General features: G+C 34.5%; 1 protein-coding gene across 1 annotated transcript in view; it reads left to right on the plus strand.

The window, feature by feature from the left end:
• nan (transient receptor potential cation channel subfamily V member nanchung) overlaps positions 1 to 17,622 on the plus strand; it is an 80,284-nt gene that overhangs the window by 3,612 nt on the left and 59,050 nt on the right. The window contains 2 exon segments of the mRNA XM_067109312.1: positions 6,333 to 6,511; positions 11,288 to 11,366. Coding sequence (XP_066965413.1) covers positions 6,333 to 6,511; positions 11,288 to 11,366 — 258 coding nt within the window.

The following is a 17,622-nucleotide window of genomic DNA, read 5'->3' on the forward strand; positions in this document are numbered from 1 at the left end:
GAAAGATAAAGCGTGGGCGCCGAACATGCAAGAAAATGCTTCAAGATATTAAAAAAAAAAAAAAAAAAAATATAAAATATATATATATATATATATATATATATATATATATATATATATATATATATATATATATATATATATATATATATTTTCTTTTCTTGTAGCATTTCCTTCCACGTTTGGCACCCACGCTTTTATTTTTGTAGACGTAATTAACTGTAAAGAAAATCCTGGCGTGTCTCAAAAAGATATTCTTTACTTTTTAGCGCATTTTAATAAAAGCATGTTCTAAAAAAAGTTTTGTACATTTTTTTTTATTCACTTCCAAAGCTTTACCGAGACTTTCTTCTCTCCGTGCAAACGGCAAGCTAGGCTTGATAACCGAGCCTGTGTAAGGGGATTTAACAAGGCAATTAGGCAGGACCACTTGTTAACAGCTCGTAACAACTCGGCGTAATGTCGCTGTTTCGAGCGATTTGCAAAACAGCTGTAACACGAAAACGTTATCTCGCTCAGAATCTGTGTATGTTCCGTCGAGCAACACAAGGCTTGACTACTGTAGTTTGGGTTTTTAAAAATGTTTATCTGATTTCCTCTTTCTTGAATTTCCGCTTCGTTTCCGTCAATTTGCAGGAATGTTCGCGTCAAGTTCTGTGAGGAACTTTGTTTCGAAGTTGAACTGCGGCAGGGCGAGGTAATTTAGATGTTAAAACAGGGAATTAGGATAATTAAAGCTAACCGTGAAATCAGCTTCAGTGGGAAATGTTACACGCAAACATACATACATGCATTATATATATGTATGTATGTATGTATGTATATATAATATATATATATATATATATATATATATTAATATATATATATATATATATATATATATATATATAATATATATATATATATATATTAATATATATATATATATATATATATATATATATATATATATATATATATATATATATATACATACATACATACACACAATTGTATTACCATAGAGCGGCCCCAGAAAAAAAACATGCCAATTATCACTGCTATACATTCATAAATTAACAGCCGAATCCTACATAAATTCCCTTGCTTATATATTCAGCCGTCACCTTATATAACTGTCAATAATTTACATCAGAAATTAAATAAAAATGATAATGTTTAAAAAAACACTGAATTCACCGTTGCAATGTAATTATTTAGCGCGAAGTTTTGCGCGTCTGACAAGGGAATTAAATGGCTTCGGAAGTAAAGCGGTATAATTTCACCACGAGAAATTCATTTCAAAATGATGAACTGCTTCATTTTCATTACGTGCATTCACAAAGTACTAAGATTTATTATTCCTTTGTGAGGGTGACAGAGAACTTTTATCGAGTGTACTTCGTGTGTGTGTTTTTTTTTTCAGAAATACAATAATATATTGTTTTCATAACAGGTGTAGAATTTTTTTTTTTACATAAAAATATTATATTGGTTTCATACCATGGTGTAAAGTTAATTATACACTAAGAAAATGGTGTTTTGATGAATGCTGATATGCACAGCAATTTTACCGTTTTTATTTTAAATTTTCTCTTTAATGACTTTTTGAAAAATTTTCTTGACTTTATTACCACTTACCACGCAGCAAAAGTTGTTAAATACATCACGCCTTCGCTTATGTAATGACACACTCATTCAACTTAAAAAAAAAAAAAGATCAGTATCACATGTCATAAACACGTAGGGAACTTATCGCATACATATCGACAACAAGTTGTGGACAAGTCAGCGACATTCAACATTCAAAAAATTATTTTCACACTGCCCACATTACAGAAAAACACATCATAAACATGTAGGGAACTTATTGCTTACATATCGAAAACAAGTAGTGGACAAATCAGCGACATTCAACATAAAAAAAAATTATTTTCGCACTGCCCACACTACATAAAAACATGTCATAAACACGTAGGGAACTTATCGAATACATATCGAAAACAAGTTGTGATCAAGTCAGCAACGTTCAACATAAAAAAAGTGTTTTCACACCGCCCACACTACGGTAAAACATGTCACAAACACGTAGGGAACTTATCGAATACATATCGAAAACAAGTTGTGAACAAGTCAGCAACGTTCAACATAAAAAAAATTGTTTTCACACTGCCCACACTACGGTAAAATATGTCATAAACACGTAAGGAACTTATCGCATACATACCTAAAACAAGTTGTGGACAAGTCAGCAACATTCAACATAAAAAAATTATTTTCACACTGCCCACACTATAGTAAAACATGTCATAAACACGTAGGGAACTTATCGCATACATATCTAAAGCAAGTTGTGGACAAGTCAGCGACATTCAACATAAAAATTATTTTCACAATGGCCACACTACGATAAAACATGTCATAAACACGTAGGGAACTTATCGCGTACATATCGAAAACAAGTCGACAACAAGTCAGTGACCATCAGTTGAGAATGGACCTTTGGCAAATGTTGGATAATCGATGAAGCACTGGATAGAATTGCCAACAAGTTGTTGACTTGTATTCAACATGTTTGTGACTAACGTGTGATAAGTTGCCGACTTGTTTAGGACATGTTTTACTGTTGTCAAGATATTACAATGCACCTACCTTCACTTTCACCTTGAGAAGCCCCACTCTTTTTATCAAGCCCAGACCGGTAGAAAGCAAGGAGCAGGAGCTGAAATAAGAGGGATAAGGATTAACCAAGGTTTTGGAAACTGAGAAAATAAAAGTAGGGAGAAAATTCCGGAGTCTGGATGTAATGGGAAATATATTTGCATATGTATAGATATATGTATAATATATGAATATATATGTATATATATGTACATATATATATATATATATATATATATATATATATATATATATATATATATATATATACATACACAAATACATAATCTTCAATTAACTTCTAAAGGGATTTCGGTAATAAAAATCTCGGATTGAAAAATTATTCCAAAAATATATTTTTTATATATTCGTTTTATGAGACCGATTTGTCTCGCATTTCCGTATTACTGTACAGATTTCCATAATTGAAATTATGCTAATTGGGAGATTAAGTTCTGATAGAGGGTACATTTATTGGAATTTGACTGCTATATTCGGGGAAAAATTTCTATGGTAATTGTTTAATTAACTATATAAATAATATGTACATATTTATATTTATGTATGTATGCATGTATGTATATATATATATGTATACACAGACACACACATACATATATAATATATATACATATATATGTATATATATATTTATATATATATATATATATATATATATATATATATATATATATATATATATATATATATATCATTGATATTCTGATCACTTTTATCGAAACGACAATTTGCAACCCAATTAAGAGGCAATGTTAGTGTTTAGCAAAACATAGAGGATTATTTTCATAAAATCAATCATATACTACAAGAGTGACGATGAAATAAAAACAAATAAAAATATGCATGAATAAATAATAACAAATTTTTAAATTTTTTAAAAATCGTAAAGAATAAAATAAATCGCCTGGGTTCCATGTATGTTTCCATTCTTCACCCTCTTGTTTCTTTATAAAATCCATGGGAAGGGCAAACAGTACAGGTGGCGAAAATTACCCTGCAGCACTCCACTCTTTTCAAAATATACATCAGACTTTATTCCCAGAGTTATTAGAATAGTCTTACTATTACCTCAGATTTAACAGATTAATATACATCAGACACTATTCCCAGATTTATTAAGAAAGTCTTGGCATTACTTAAGATTTAACAGAATAATATACAACAGACTTTATTCCCAGAGTTATTAAGATGGTCTTACTGTTACCTGAGATTTTACAGACTAATATATAAGAAAGGTTTGCATTACTTCAGATTTAACAGACTAATATACAACAGACTTTATTCCCAGAGTTATTAAGAAAGTCTTGGGATTACCTCAGATTTAACAGACTAATATACACCAGACTTTATTCCCAGAGTTATTAAGAAAGTTTTTTAATTATCTCAGATCTAACGCCCATGTATTGCGCATTTTTGCTCATCTTCAAAACTATTTTGTCTTAAGAGTTCCTCTTAATATCATCCAAAATTACCTACCTCTTAAGTCCTCTTAATATAATTTGGTAACTTTTGCCTCATTATAGTTTTTATAATCCTCAAATTGTCTTGTTTCACGAATGCTGCATCTTTTCATGCCAGATATTGTCTGGAGGTAATCTGTTTATTCCGTTGGAATAAATGTTTTCTTCTCTACGTCTGCGAAATTAGGAAGAGACTGTGTTGTCATCAGGGAGCCTCGATGGCTCGGTCGGTACAGCAGCAGACTCGGACTTCATAAGAAGTCTGTGTCGCGGGTTCAAATCCGCAGCCGGCCGGTCAGAGGGGCGGGCAATTTGCTATCCGTGTAGACACCCCGGGATTATTTATGTAATCAACGGATAGGTTTGCTGAAAGCAAATGGGTGTTACAGACTAATACACACACAAACAAAGCCACTGCAACATCCTCTAAAAACATAACAGACGCCTTACACGTCTCGAACTGTCGGCCTAACCACACATCTCCTCGCTGCTGGGAGAAAGGGCTGGGGATTTGGCACGATACAAATACACATGTGCTACCGGGGTCGGCAGGCAGGGCACTCGAGGCTACGGCCTCCCCGACTCAAAGTCCTGGGAGAAATCGGGAAAAATGGGAAAAAGCTTAAACGAAGAAGAAGAAGACTGTGTTGTCATCAGGCATATATATAAATACACGATAGAAGATATAAGACTATATATTGTCATATATATATATATATATATAATATATATATATATATATATATATATATATATATATATATATATATATATATATATATATATATATATCGTACATTGACTCATCTATATCAACATCATATATATATATATATATATATATATATATATATATATATATATATCAATAATCATCATATATATGACTCATCAACATCATCAATAATCATCCTTGCCATCAAAATCATAATTTTCACCGGCCTTAGATCTGTAATCTCTCCATTGATCAAATCAACGCTTCCTAAAGCCCCATAACGGCTAGATGAATATGAATCATCACCATATGAATATTAGCTATTATCAGATGAATATTGAACACCAAAATTGATATTAATCGTCACTTCATGAATATTAACCCGAAGCACTTATTCATTTATCAACGGTCGCCGGAAGCGGTTTGTTTTGACGAGAATAAAAGATAATAAAGTTAAGTTAAATTGCCTTTTTTTTAAAGTTAAACTGACTTCACTTTTTAGTAAGTGAAGAGAATTTGTTAAATTCTGATCCTTTTCACTTATGGGCGTTTACTTGAAACATTTTCCAGATTACGTATTGTACTGGAAAAAATCTCTCTCTCTCTCTCTCTCTCTCTCTCTCTCTCTCTCTCTCTCTCTCTCTCTCTCTCTATGAACATATAGATTGGTGCCACTTTTTATACTTCGGAAATAGTTTTACACTCTCTCAAGTTTCTCTCATATAATATATACATTCAGCAACATATGCTATGAGTAGTTTATGACTCTCTCTCTCTCTCTCTCTCTCTCTCTCTCTCTCTCTCTCTCTCTCTCTCTCTTTTATCATTTCTATACTGTTCGAAGTAGTTTTCACTCTCTCAGCTTTTTCTCAAAATAATTTAAACATTCATCCGTAATGACTACGAACGGCAAATGACGCTCTCTCTCTCTCTCTCTCTCTCTCTCTCTCTCTCTCTCTCTCTCTCTCTCTCTCTCTTTCTTAGTCATAATAATGTAAATATACATTATATATGACTGACATGATAAATTCAATAATAATTCAATGAGAAAAAATAAAAATAACCTCTCATTCCTTGCTTATAGCATCTCTCTCTCTCTCTCTCTCTCTCTCTCTCTCTCTCTCTCTCTCTTAGTCATAATAATGTAAATATACACTATATATGACTGAGATGATAAATTCAATAATAATTCCATAAGAAAAATAAAAAAATAACCTCCCATTCCTTGCTTATATTATCTCTCTCTCTCTCTCTCTCTCTCTCTCTCTCTCTCTCTCTCTCTCTCTCTCTCTCTCTCTCTCTCTCTCTCTCTCTCTCTCTCTCTCTCCTATCATGATATAAACATATACAAATCATGACTGAGATAATAAATTAAATAATAATTCAATAAGAAAAAATTTTAAAAATAACCTCTCATTCCTAGCTTATGTTATCTCAACATCCACTAACTTCCTCTTCTTCTTCTTCTTCATCTTTTTATCCTTCACTTTCAGGAGGAGGAGAGCTGGTCGACCTCATGAAGAAGGCGACGAAGACGAAGGAGTACAGCGAGCTGGACGAGACCATCAAGTCCAAGATGCCGAAATACATGTACAACGGCGGCGAAGGGAAATGCCTCCCTATCCATCATCTGGTCCTTCGGAGGAATAAGGAGCGGCCCCCGAGCAAGTCGGTGAGGAGGACGTGGATGTTGATCTGTTTGCCTGTTTGTTTGTTTATTTATTTATTTTTTTATCTCTCTCTCTCTCTCTCTCTCTCTCTCTCTCTCTCTCTCTCTCTCTCTCTCTTTTTGTCTCTGTTTATCTACCTTTAAGGCCGGAAGGGGAATGAATGTTTATTTATCTAAATATCTACTTACCTGTCTATCTAGTTGTCGATCCGTTAATCCGTCTCTTTATCTGTCAGTCTACTGATCCGTCTCTTCATCTGTCAGTCTACTGATCCGTCTCTTTATCTGTCAGTCTACTGATCCGTCTCTTTATCTGTCAGTCTACTGATCCGTCTCTTTATCTGTCAGTCTATTTACTTGTCTATCTACCTGTCGATCCGTTGATCCGTCTCTATATCTGTCAGTCTATTGATCCGTCTCTTTATCTGTCAGTCTGTTTACCTGTCTATCTATCTGTCGTTCCGTTGATCTATCTATCTATCTATCTATCTATCTATCTATCTATTTGTTAATTTACCTGCTTATCTATCTACCTATCTACCTGTCTATCTCTCTCTTTATCTGTCTGTATGTTTATCTGTCGATGCAATTATCTAAGGCATGTATATTTATTTTATCTATCTATTTATCAACCTCTCTTTATATCTATCTTTTTATCTATATTTGCCTATTTATGATGTCCGTAGAAAAGGAGAAATAGAAAAGTAAGGAAGAACGATTAGGTTCAACTATCCTGGATTGATTGACTTTCTATCTATCTATCTATCTATCTATCTATCTATCTATCTATCTATCTATCTATATCTATGAAGTCAGTAGAAAACAAGAAATATGAAGTAGTAGGAAGAACCATAAAGGGTTGATTGATTGATTTAAGGTTTTCTGTAGCCAAAAATGGAGGGATAGTCTTGCTTTTTAAATTAGGAGACGTTATAGAAATCTATGTGTACTGTCTATATCTACCTGCTTTTCTCCTTTAGAATCAATTCAATTTGTCTTTCTCCTACTATCTTACCCTTCTCTGTCCACTTGCATTCATTATATGTTTCATTATCGCCAAGTCCTCCATTTCCACTTACTCCAACCTGTTTCGTTGCGTTTTTTAATTAACAAGTTACAAAAAACTGCTTTTAAACAATAAATTATCGAGATGGTCACTGTACAGACTAAATTAAACGCTTTGAATTACACAGTTCCAAAAAAACTGTTTACAAACAATAAATTATCGAGATGGTCACTGTACAGGCTAAATTAAACGTTTTGTATTACACAGTTACAAAAAACTGTTTACAAAAATAAATTAACGAGAGGGTGACATTACAGACCAAATTAAATTTTTTGAATTGCGCAGTTACAAAAATGAATTAACGATAGGGTGACTGTAGGCTACAGACTAACTTAAATTTCAAAACGTGAAACAGAGGAAGAATAAATAAAATGGAATAAAATAAATTGAACCTGAATCGTCAAACAGTGTGACAAATAACCGCACTTTTCATACTGAAACCGCCAGAACATTTCACACTTCAGTTAAACGTAATTAAACGTATTCTGCTGAGCCACAAGACGTAATTGCGTTCGTTAAGCGATTCGATTTCATGAAAAAAAAAAAAAGGAATAACTGACGAAACTAAAGTCTAACTTGATGATAATAATTATTCTTAACAGTTTAATGAAGTCGTCTCATATGCCTAAATTTGATCATTTTCAGCAGTGATTAATATCTCGATTTTCTCCAGAACAGTTAATCGGTCAAAATCAGCGCGTGTCCATGAATTTATATGTATATTTCTGAGATGAGAATTATATACATATATACATATATGCGTCTGTATGCATGTGTGTGTTTGTGTGTGTGGCTGTTTCAGGCAATAAGCTAAAACCCTAGGAATAGGTTATTCCTGCCAAAGAAAAAATAAACATTAAAATGTGAACAATTTAATGGTAACGTGACTTTATATGAAAGCTGATTTAAATCAGGAAAGTGACATAACTTTTTTCCCTCAACAACCAAGTCATGGAATTCGCTCCAATGTTCTGTTTTCCCCGGGATCTATTGTCTTCTTTCTCGCGCGAGGCGGTTGCCATCATTGGTGTATCGCTGGTCCTCTCGTGTATAAAAATTACGAAAACGCTGAAACTGGAATGACTGAGGAGAAAATCAGTCCTTAGACGAGCGTAAAATCAAGGCCTTATTCATTATTTCTATAAAATGCAATGTGGACCTTAAGAAGTCTAATGTGAAGGGGCAATTGGTTATAATGAGGCCCGAGATGCCAAAAGAGTGAATAATTAAATTTAGTACGAAAAATAAGAAAGCTAAAGCATCTGTAAGGCGAGTAAGTTAGGTACCTCTTGGGACAGTATCTGATTCAGTAAAATTTTAGTTTTTCGTGTGACTGAAATTCTTTCTCCTCCTTACCAGTTCTGGATATTTCAGTCGACATTATTCGGACGAGAAAAAAAAAAAAATGAATAAATATTGCCTCTCGCTTGATAAAATTGATTTCTTATTTGATTCAATAACATAGCTTTTTTTTATGACTGAAGCACTTTCTCCTCCTAACCAATTCTGGATATTTAATCAAACATCGCCTTTTACTCGATAAAATTCATATCTTACGTGATTCAGTAAAACAGTTTTTCCTTTTGTATGACTGAAGCTTCTTCTCCTCCTATCCAATTCTGGATATTCAGTCGACATTATCCGGACGAGACCCCCCCCTCCAAAAAAAAAAAGATGAATAAAACATCACCTCTCACTTGACTAAAAAAAAAAAAAAAAAAAATACGCGCTTCTTGCTCACCGTCAATTTCCGTTTCAACCGGCGAGTCTTTCGCCGCAAAATGGGTTAAGTCTATTACAGCCCGGTTCCGTCTGGTCGCCCGCGGTAAAAAACAAGAGAGAAACGCGGCAATTTTGGCGGGGCGGACGCGTCCGAATAATAATCCATCGCTGTCAACTATTTTTGAGGGGTTGCCACACCTTGTTTTTTAACGGTTTAATTTCGTTGCCGCGTTTCATTCCGTTCTCCTTCTGTCTTCATTTGCCGCCGTTTGCATATTCATGGCCGACGGGACGAAATACCAGTTTCTTTCTTTTTTTTTTTTTTTTAATGATGGGAGGAGATGATGATAATTGCATTTTTTAAAAAACGCTGCGGTGGGTGAGATGACGGGATGAAATGAATCGTCATCGCCGTCGGGACATGATGAGTTGTGTGTGCGCATGCGTGTATGCCAAAGAGAGAGAATCTGGTTTCTGTTTTCAAAGCAGTGTTTCCTAGTTTCTTATCCTGATAATATTATAGAAGCCTAAGTCCACAGACCAGGAGAAATGATTCCAGATTACGGAACATTTCATGAAACTGGACTTCCTTTAAGCATTCGCCAGAATCTGTCAGTTGACCCACCTGATATCTCAAGAACTCGTCGACAAATTTCACTGAAAATTTATGAATGGGTGGATTATAACCTAAGGAAAAGTGGATTCGATTCTGAAATGGACCCGGATTTGAACGAAGATAAATTTTGTTTTCTTACTTTATACACTTACAAAAGACCTTAAGGGGTTAATGATAGGTTTCATAGGAATTTATTGGATCGGTTGGTTAGATACGGTGCAAGGAGAGTGGAATACATACACAAATACACACAAACACACACATACATACATACACACACACACACACACACACACACATATATATATATGTGTGTGTATATATATATATATATATATATATATATATATATAGTGTATATATTTTAATTTAGAAATCTTAAGTTTTTGTTTATTAGAGTGAATAAATTCAATATATATATATATATATATATATATATATATATATATATATATATATATATATATATATATATATATATGTGTGTGTGTGTGTGTGTGTGTGTGTAAATATTTCAGTGTGGGTGATTTTAATTGTCTCTTATTTTTATTAGAGTGATTAAATTCCATTACTTATTTATCTTACATACATAAAGTTCGCTAATAAATAGCCGGAGGCATTTCATTGTTAATTAATACGAAAAAATGCTGGTATTATTAGTCATGAAAATAACACTTGAAACCCAACAAAATGAATCAACATCCGCCGAGAGACAAAAAAAAAAAAAGAATAAAAAGGTTGAAAGAAAAAATAAGAATGTCATAGAAAATATTCTTCTTGAATGAAGAATAGATGAAGAAATGTTATTACACTGGAACGAAAAAAATCAGAAGATAGAACAAAAATATATCTTAAAAAAAAAAATAAAGCACTGAGTTCATCGTATTGGTGGAATTTCTTCATCCGAAATGATATTGTACATTAATTTGCTCTCTACGAATATCACTCGACATTAAATGTTGCAAGATCGAGTTAGTGCAATTACTTTTTAATGAGAGCAAATAACTTTTCTTGTCCGTGACCAACACAATATACATTTATATATTATATATATATATGATATATATATTCTACATATATATATATATATATATATATATATATATATATATATATATATATATATATATATATATATATATATATATATATATATATATATAACTTCACCTCAGGGAAGCAGTCCAACCAATCACTTTTTCAGTACCAAATTGATTTAATTAAAACCTTCCAAAATAAAGTCGTTTATTTTATATAATTAAAACCTTAAAAAATGAGAAGGTTTTATTTTTCTCTTCTTCATTTTCATTTCATTTGAACCTTCAAAAAAAAAAAAAAAAAAAAAAAGAAACTTATTTTTCTCTTTTCGTTCCAGATCACTCCACCGAAGAACCTGCCGGACGAGGAATCAGTGGCTGGGAAGTACATCCCAAAGAAGATGTCACCGGATCGGGGTAAGGCGATACTGACCGACTGATTAACCGATTGATTGATTTCCACAAAACTGGGTCGATGCCAAAAAAAAAAAAAAAACTATTGGTCCGCGACGCCATCAAACGGCGAACTCGGGGGAACACTAATTATTTTTATTTTTTATTGCATTTTTGTTTTATTCTGATTGATTGATTGATTGATTGACTGATTGACTGATTTCCAGAAAACTGGGTCGAGAAAAAACAAAACTATTGGTCCGCGACGCCAACAAACAGGGGAACACTGATTTTTACAAAAAAATTCCATTGCATTTTCTTTATTTTACCTGATCGAGGTACGACGATACTGATTAATTGATTGATTGACTAACTGGTTGATTGACTGACTTTCCGCGACGCCAAAACAAGGAACTCAAGGGTCGACAAAAAATTAATTGATCGAATGATTGATTGATTTCGACAAAACTGGGTCGAAAAAAAAAAAAAAACTATTGGTCCGCGACGCCAACAGACAGGGAACTCGGGGAACAACAATTTGCAAAAATTTTTATTGTATTTTATTTATTTATTTGAATTTTATCTACGTATGAAATTAGATTTTAAGATAAAGGAGATCCCTTTATTTTTAATTGAGTGACTTTTCTCCTAGATATGTTATTTTTAGTGACTGAATGAATTCAGTCATTTTTCTCTCATTCTTAACGTGTTAATTCAACCTAGCCATTTTCCTTTCATTTGTAGCTTACAAATGGCGCAATCCCCCTTTCAATTATACTGTCCGTTAAAAGGATATATTGTGTATTATGAAATTCATGTTTACAACTGATGCCTGTCGGGTTCCCTTCCCCCCAACACCCCGGGACACCATGGTGCCTTCAAAACACTCGATATAAACGAAATTTTAAATCAGAAATTATGCATATATATATATATATATATATATATATATATATATATATATATATATATATATATGTATATATAATATATATATATACATAAATATATATAACATATATATATACACGTATGTATGTATATATGTATGCATGTTTGTACATACGTATGTGTATGTGTTTGTACGTGTGCAGTTTGAAGCTATAACTAGGCAATCCATGCGTGCAAAGTTTACCCGCGCATGACTTGACCCACAAGACAATGAAAAGACATTAAAGGTCAGGAAGAAAAAAAAAATTCCCCTGATTACATGCTGATGAAGTCTGGTCTATTTTTCTGAAATATATTTTATTTTCAGGTTTATTTTTTCTCTCGTTCGAACGAGACAAAGGCATGTGGGAAATCCTAATAAACGAAAGGGTGATAAATTACGAAAGATGTTACTAAATAAAATGGCTATTAAGATGTTATAGAAGGTTGTAGGGAGTTGTGGAACGTGTTATGAAAGTGTTGTCGTGCTTTATAAAATAGTGGGATGTATTGTTTGTCTTTAATCGCATTTCCATTATTCGTCTGAAATAATGCAGTGATTAAGATGTTAATTTTTAAAAATGACAATACACTTAATAATGTTTGATGGGAAAAATGAGAATCATAATTCTCTCATGAATATAGTTTCATTAAATAAATTTTGTTCCTTTTTATTTATAATTTTTATTGTCGAGTGACTACATCCTGTTATATTTAAAAAAAACATCCATTACGGTAAAAAATATAATTTGATAAATTTATGAAAATATGAAAGCCAAGCAAATAATTTATTTCCTATTTCACTGTTGAATGAACTCATTATCTCGACGCGTGGCCTCTGTCCTTAATTCCAAATTAATTTTCGTACTTAAAACAGAGAGAGAGAGAGAGAGAGAGAGAGAGAGAGAGAGAGAGAGAGAGAGAGAGATAAAAGAAATTTTCATCATGTTGGTATAATTTTACTTGAATTTTTCAGCACCCCTCTTTTTGGAGTGAAGGTAAATTAAGGGGAGAGAGAGAGAGAGAGAGAGAGAGAGAGAGAGAGAGAGAGAGAGAGAGAGAGAGAGAGAGAGAGAGAGAGAAATTATTATCAATACGTATATTTTTTACATAAATTCTTCAGCACTCCTCTCTTTGGAATGAAGGCAAATTAAGAGAGAGAGAGAGAGAGAGAGAGAGAGAGAGAGAGAGAGAGAGAGAGAGAGATAAAAGAAATTTTCATAATGTTGGTATAATTTTACTGGAATTTTTCAGCACTCCTCTCTTTGGAGTGAAGGTAAATTGAGAGAGAGAGAGAGAGAGAGAGAGAGAGAGAGAGAGAGAGAGAGAGAGAGAGAGAGAGAGAGAGAGAGAGAGAGAGAGAGAGAGAGAGAGAGAAATTATTATCAATAGGTATATTTTTTGCATAAATTCTTCAGTACTCCTTCCTTTGGAATGGAGGCAAACTAAGGGAAGGAGAGAGAGAGAGAGAGAGAGAGAGAGAGAGAGAGAGAGAGAGAGAGAGAGAGAGAGAGAGAGACTACTTCTGAAATAAACGACGCAAGCAAAGATGGGTTTTGAAGCGTGGAAAGCCCCTCTGATGAATGATAGTTTTCAAGAAATTTACATTTTCCCATCAGGGTGAAAAATCACTTTCTCTTCGAGTTTCCCCATTATTCTTTTACCTCTAGTTACCAAGTTCAAGTCTCTTCTTATTAACTTATAACTCTGATTAGGTTTTTGTTCATATATATATAATCGAAACATCTAAGGCTGGGAGAGTAAAGAGACATGAAGTAGAAAGATTAAGATTTCTTTCTATTTGGGAGCAAGTGCAGAGAGGAAGGTTAATGAGCAAATGGAACCTAGACTTTAGGAAGCAAATGAAGCGATGCTTTCGGAAGCAATGGATCCTGGGTCGATGGAGTGAGTACTTTGAAGATTTGTAGAAAATGGAACAGCAGTTGAGCTAAAAGACTCAAGAGTGGGAAGGGTTAGTGTAAGGGTGAAAATATTGATGGATATTGCTATTAAAGACATAAAAAGGACCATTGATATGGTGTAGAACGGAAAAACAGAAGAATGAAAAGAAACCCCAAAACCTGGCAGCAGAGGGAAATGACGCAGTTAACTGGAGAGGTCATTCGTGGAAATGAAAAAATAAAATGTCATACATGAGAGATGGAAAACCTAGGCCGCAAGGGATGACTTGGGATATTGACAACAAAATGTTAAGTTTTATTTGAAAACACTAAAGAAATGACAGCCAACTATTCCTCGGTTCTAATGAAGCCTTGGGTGGCAGCAGTCTATTAATTTTTCCTGTAAATTTATTTTATATCAAAATGAAACGACTCGTATCCCGAGGCGCGTTAGGCTTTATTTAACATTTTAAATTTCCTGTCCCCGTTTCTTCATATTCCCAAGTGTAATTAAGTCGATTCCAGAGGCGCCCTTTATTTCCTCTCTATCTTCGGGCGAGATTTGACTTTGAGACTTTGACTCAAAAAAATTAATAAAATTAAATTTTCTCGGTGATTTGGGCTTGTAAAAAAGAAAGTAGCAATTTTAAAAGCGTGGCTTTAGCCTTGAGCAATAAGTAAGAAATAAGAAAAACGCAGCTCAGCATAAGTTATTATTTTTCTATCATTCACATTTCCACTTGATCATTTCAGAGAAAAAATTAAACTTTCTTTTTTTTTTTCAGGGTTGGGGGGGTTGAATATTAACTCGAAATATATTTTTATTCCAGTGGTGATGACGATTCTAATATCTTAACTGATTTAACATTGATTTGTGAAATATACGCTGCCATTCAGCATTTAAGACAGTAAAACGAGAGAGCTGGAGTGGTTGGACAGCAAAATAAAGAAATCCAGAAAATAAAGGACATTTAAAGATCTCAAGGTGGAATCAGAAGCACAACATTTGCCCTTAGAAGTAACAGTTAGAGGTGTTGGACAGCAAGATGAAAGAAAAGAAGCGTGAATAGAAGCAGAGTAAAAGCTAAAAAGTATATGTAGCTAGGGGCCAAAGAGAGGCTGCAAACAGACTTTAGTAATGCCTACAGTGCGCCACGCGAGGTGCAAGGGACTGATGGAACTAACCCCTTCAAGAATCTATTTAGCTTTGAAAGTTATCCAAAAATATTCGTAGACAAAATTATTATATAATTCCTTATTCTCGAAATTAATGAGAAATTTCGACAGGAATTTAATGTTGAAAACTTAGGACTAAACAAGAGGATAAATATTGTTTTGAATATTATTCAGTGTATAATTTTCTTATCAGTATCTTTAGAAAGAGCAGTTATGCCAGCTGCTGGATTTGTAACCTCAAATCGGGATCGGGAGGGTAGGGAGACATGACACATCCACTCTCCTCTTGCAAACCTGTTTGTCCGCCCCGGGTGAGGGCGGGGTAGGTAGGGGATCGGGAGGGTAGGGGAGACATGACACATCCACTCACCTCCTGCAAACCTGTTTGTCCACCAGGGTGGGGGTAAGGTAGATAGGGGATCAGGAAGGTAGGGGAGACATGACACATCCACCCTCCTGCTGCAAACCTGTTTGTCCGCCCAGGGTATGGGAGACATGGCACATCCACCCTCCTCTTGCAAACCTGCTTGTCTGCCCCGGGTGAGGGCGGGGTGGGTAGGGGATCGGGAGGGTAGGGGAGACATGACACATCCACCCTCCTCTTGCAAACCTGTTTGTCCGCCCCGGGTGGGGGTGGAGTGGGTAGGGGATTGGGAGAGGGTAGGGGAGACATGATGGACAGCGCCGGTTCCAGCGCAGCGTAGCGCGCGCCATCTGGCTCGTTTAAAATAGAGATGGCTTGATGAGTAACTTTAGAGATTTATGGTAAAAGGAACTTTATTAAGAGGTCTGAAAGGTGTTTAGTTGATTTAAAGAAGAACAGATAAACATACAATGCCGATCAGGGCAGAAAGCAGCGGAGGAAATAATTACAGATAATTCTGGGGAGAAACGGTGGAAAGAACGAAACATGGAAATAATTAATGAAAAATTGGAAAAAAATTGGTAAAGGGAATAAAAGTAGATAATGATTAATCTAAACGCTACGAAGACCAATCTAAAATTTAAAACCTCCACCAAGGTTTTCTTTTTATATTTGCAGATGGTAATAACACATGTTAAATTAATCCCATTTTTTTATGAAATCTCATTAGACACTTATCCCTAGTTCATAAACTTCAGGCCGATATTGATGACGTTCTGGGGTAATTCGCACAGTTAAAAAAAAAATAAGAGTGTCTTCTTTGACTCCTACGAAAAGGAACTTTATTTAGAGATGGAAGGGGGACGGGGGTGGGGCGGGTTTGTGGAGCTGGTTTGTGGGGGTGGGGGGTGGAGGAGGAGACACTCTCAGGATGAATATTCATACAAAAGTTTCACCGAAATTCATTCATTAGCTTTCACGAAATCTGTCTCAAACAGACAGCCAAAAGCAAATACGACAGACGGAGAAGTCGGACTGAAATACAACATAACCCACCGGGCGAAGGCTGGCGTAAAAGTTACACGATTGAAACAACATCTGAATAAAACCACGGCGAGACTTTGTTACACGCCGTACGTGTTATCGCGCGAAGGAGTCTTGTAGTTAATCGTTAACAAGAGGGGAAAATGGAACTGTGTCTTATTAACGAGAAACCTTTCAAGACACCTGGCAGTATTATTTGTGTTTTCAATCGGTTGTTCATTACACCTCGACTAAAGTGCTCGTCCGTCACTCTCTTCACGAACTTTTTGAGCTCAAGTTCCCTTCTGATTATTGCTTCGGGGGAGAGAGAGAGAGAGAGAGAGAGAGAGAGAGAGAGAGAGAGAGAGAGAGAGAGAGAGAGAGACTTACCTCATTAAAAACCAAAGGATGGTATAAGATCAATACGCAGAAGATCGGTCAAACAGCGGTTGGCAAATACAAGAAAGGAACGAGTCTCAATTAAATGAACGCGCGTGCGCTTTGGGAACTCAAGATTTTTCGCATTAGTTCTTACATTTGATGCCGTTTTATTTTCTGTGACACTGTTCCTTGTCTGTTCATTTCTGTAAATTGCATCGCCAAATGTGTTTTTAAATAATTAGTATTTCTCGTCAAGGAAAACCAGCATTAAAGGCATATTTTGTGAACCGGTCTCTTCAATGTAGTAATTCCTTTCATCGTAACAGATTTTTGGTTTAATCAGTCTCTCTAAAACTAAAGTCTGCTTTATTCAGAATTCACAAATATAATCTATAAAAAATGAAAAAGGAGGCAGGCAATGCGATACTTAATTATCTGAAATATCTATAACCTATCTATACATTCCTCTTCATCAGCTCTTGAAAAATCTATCAGTTCCAATCAC

Source organism: Macrobrachium rosenbergii, chromosome 9, assembly GCF_040412425.1.
Source record: "Macrobrachium rosenbergii isolate ZJJX-2024 chromosome 9, ASM4041242v1, whole genome shotgun sequence".
Lineage (NCBI taxonomy): Eukaryota > Metazoa > Arthropoda > Malacostraca > Decapoda > Palaemonidae > Macrobrachium > Macrobrachium rosenbergii.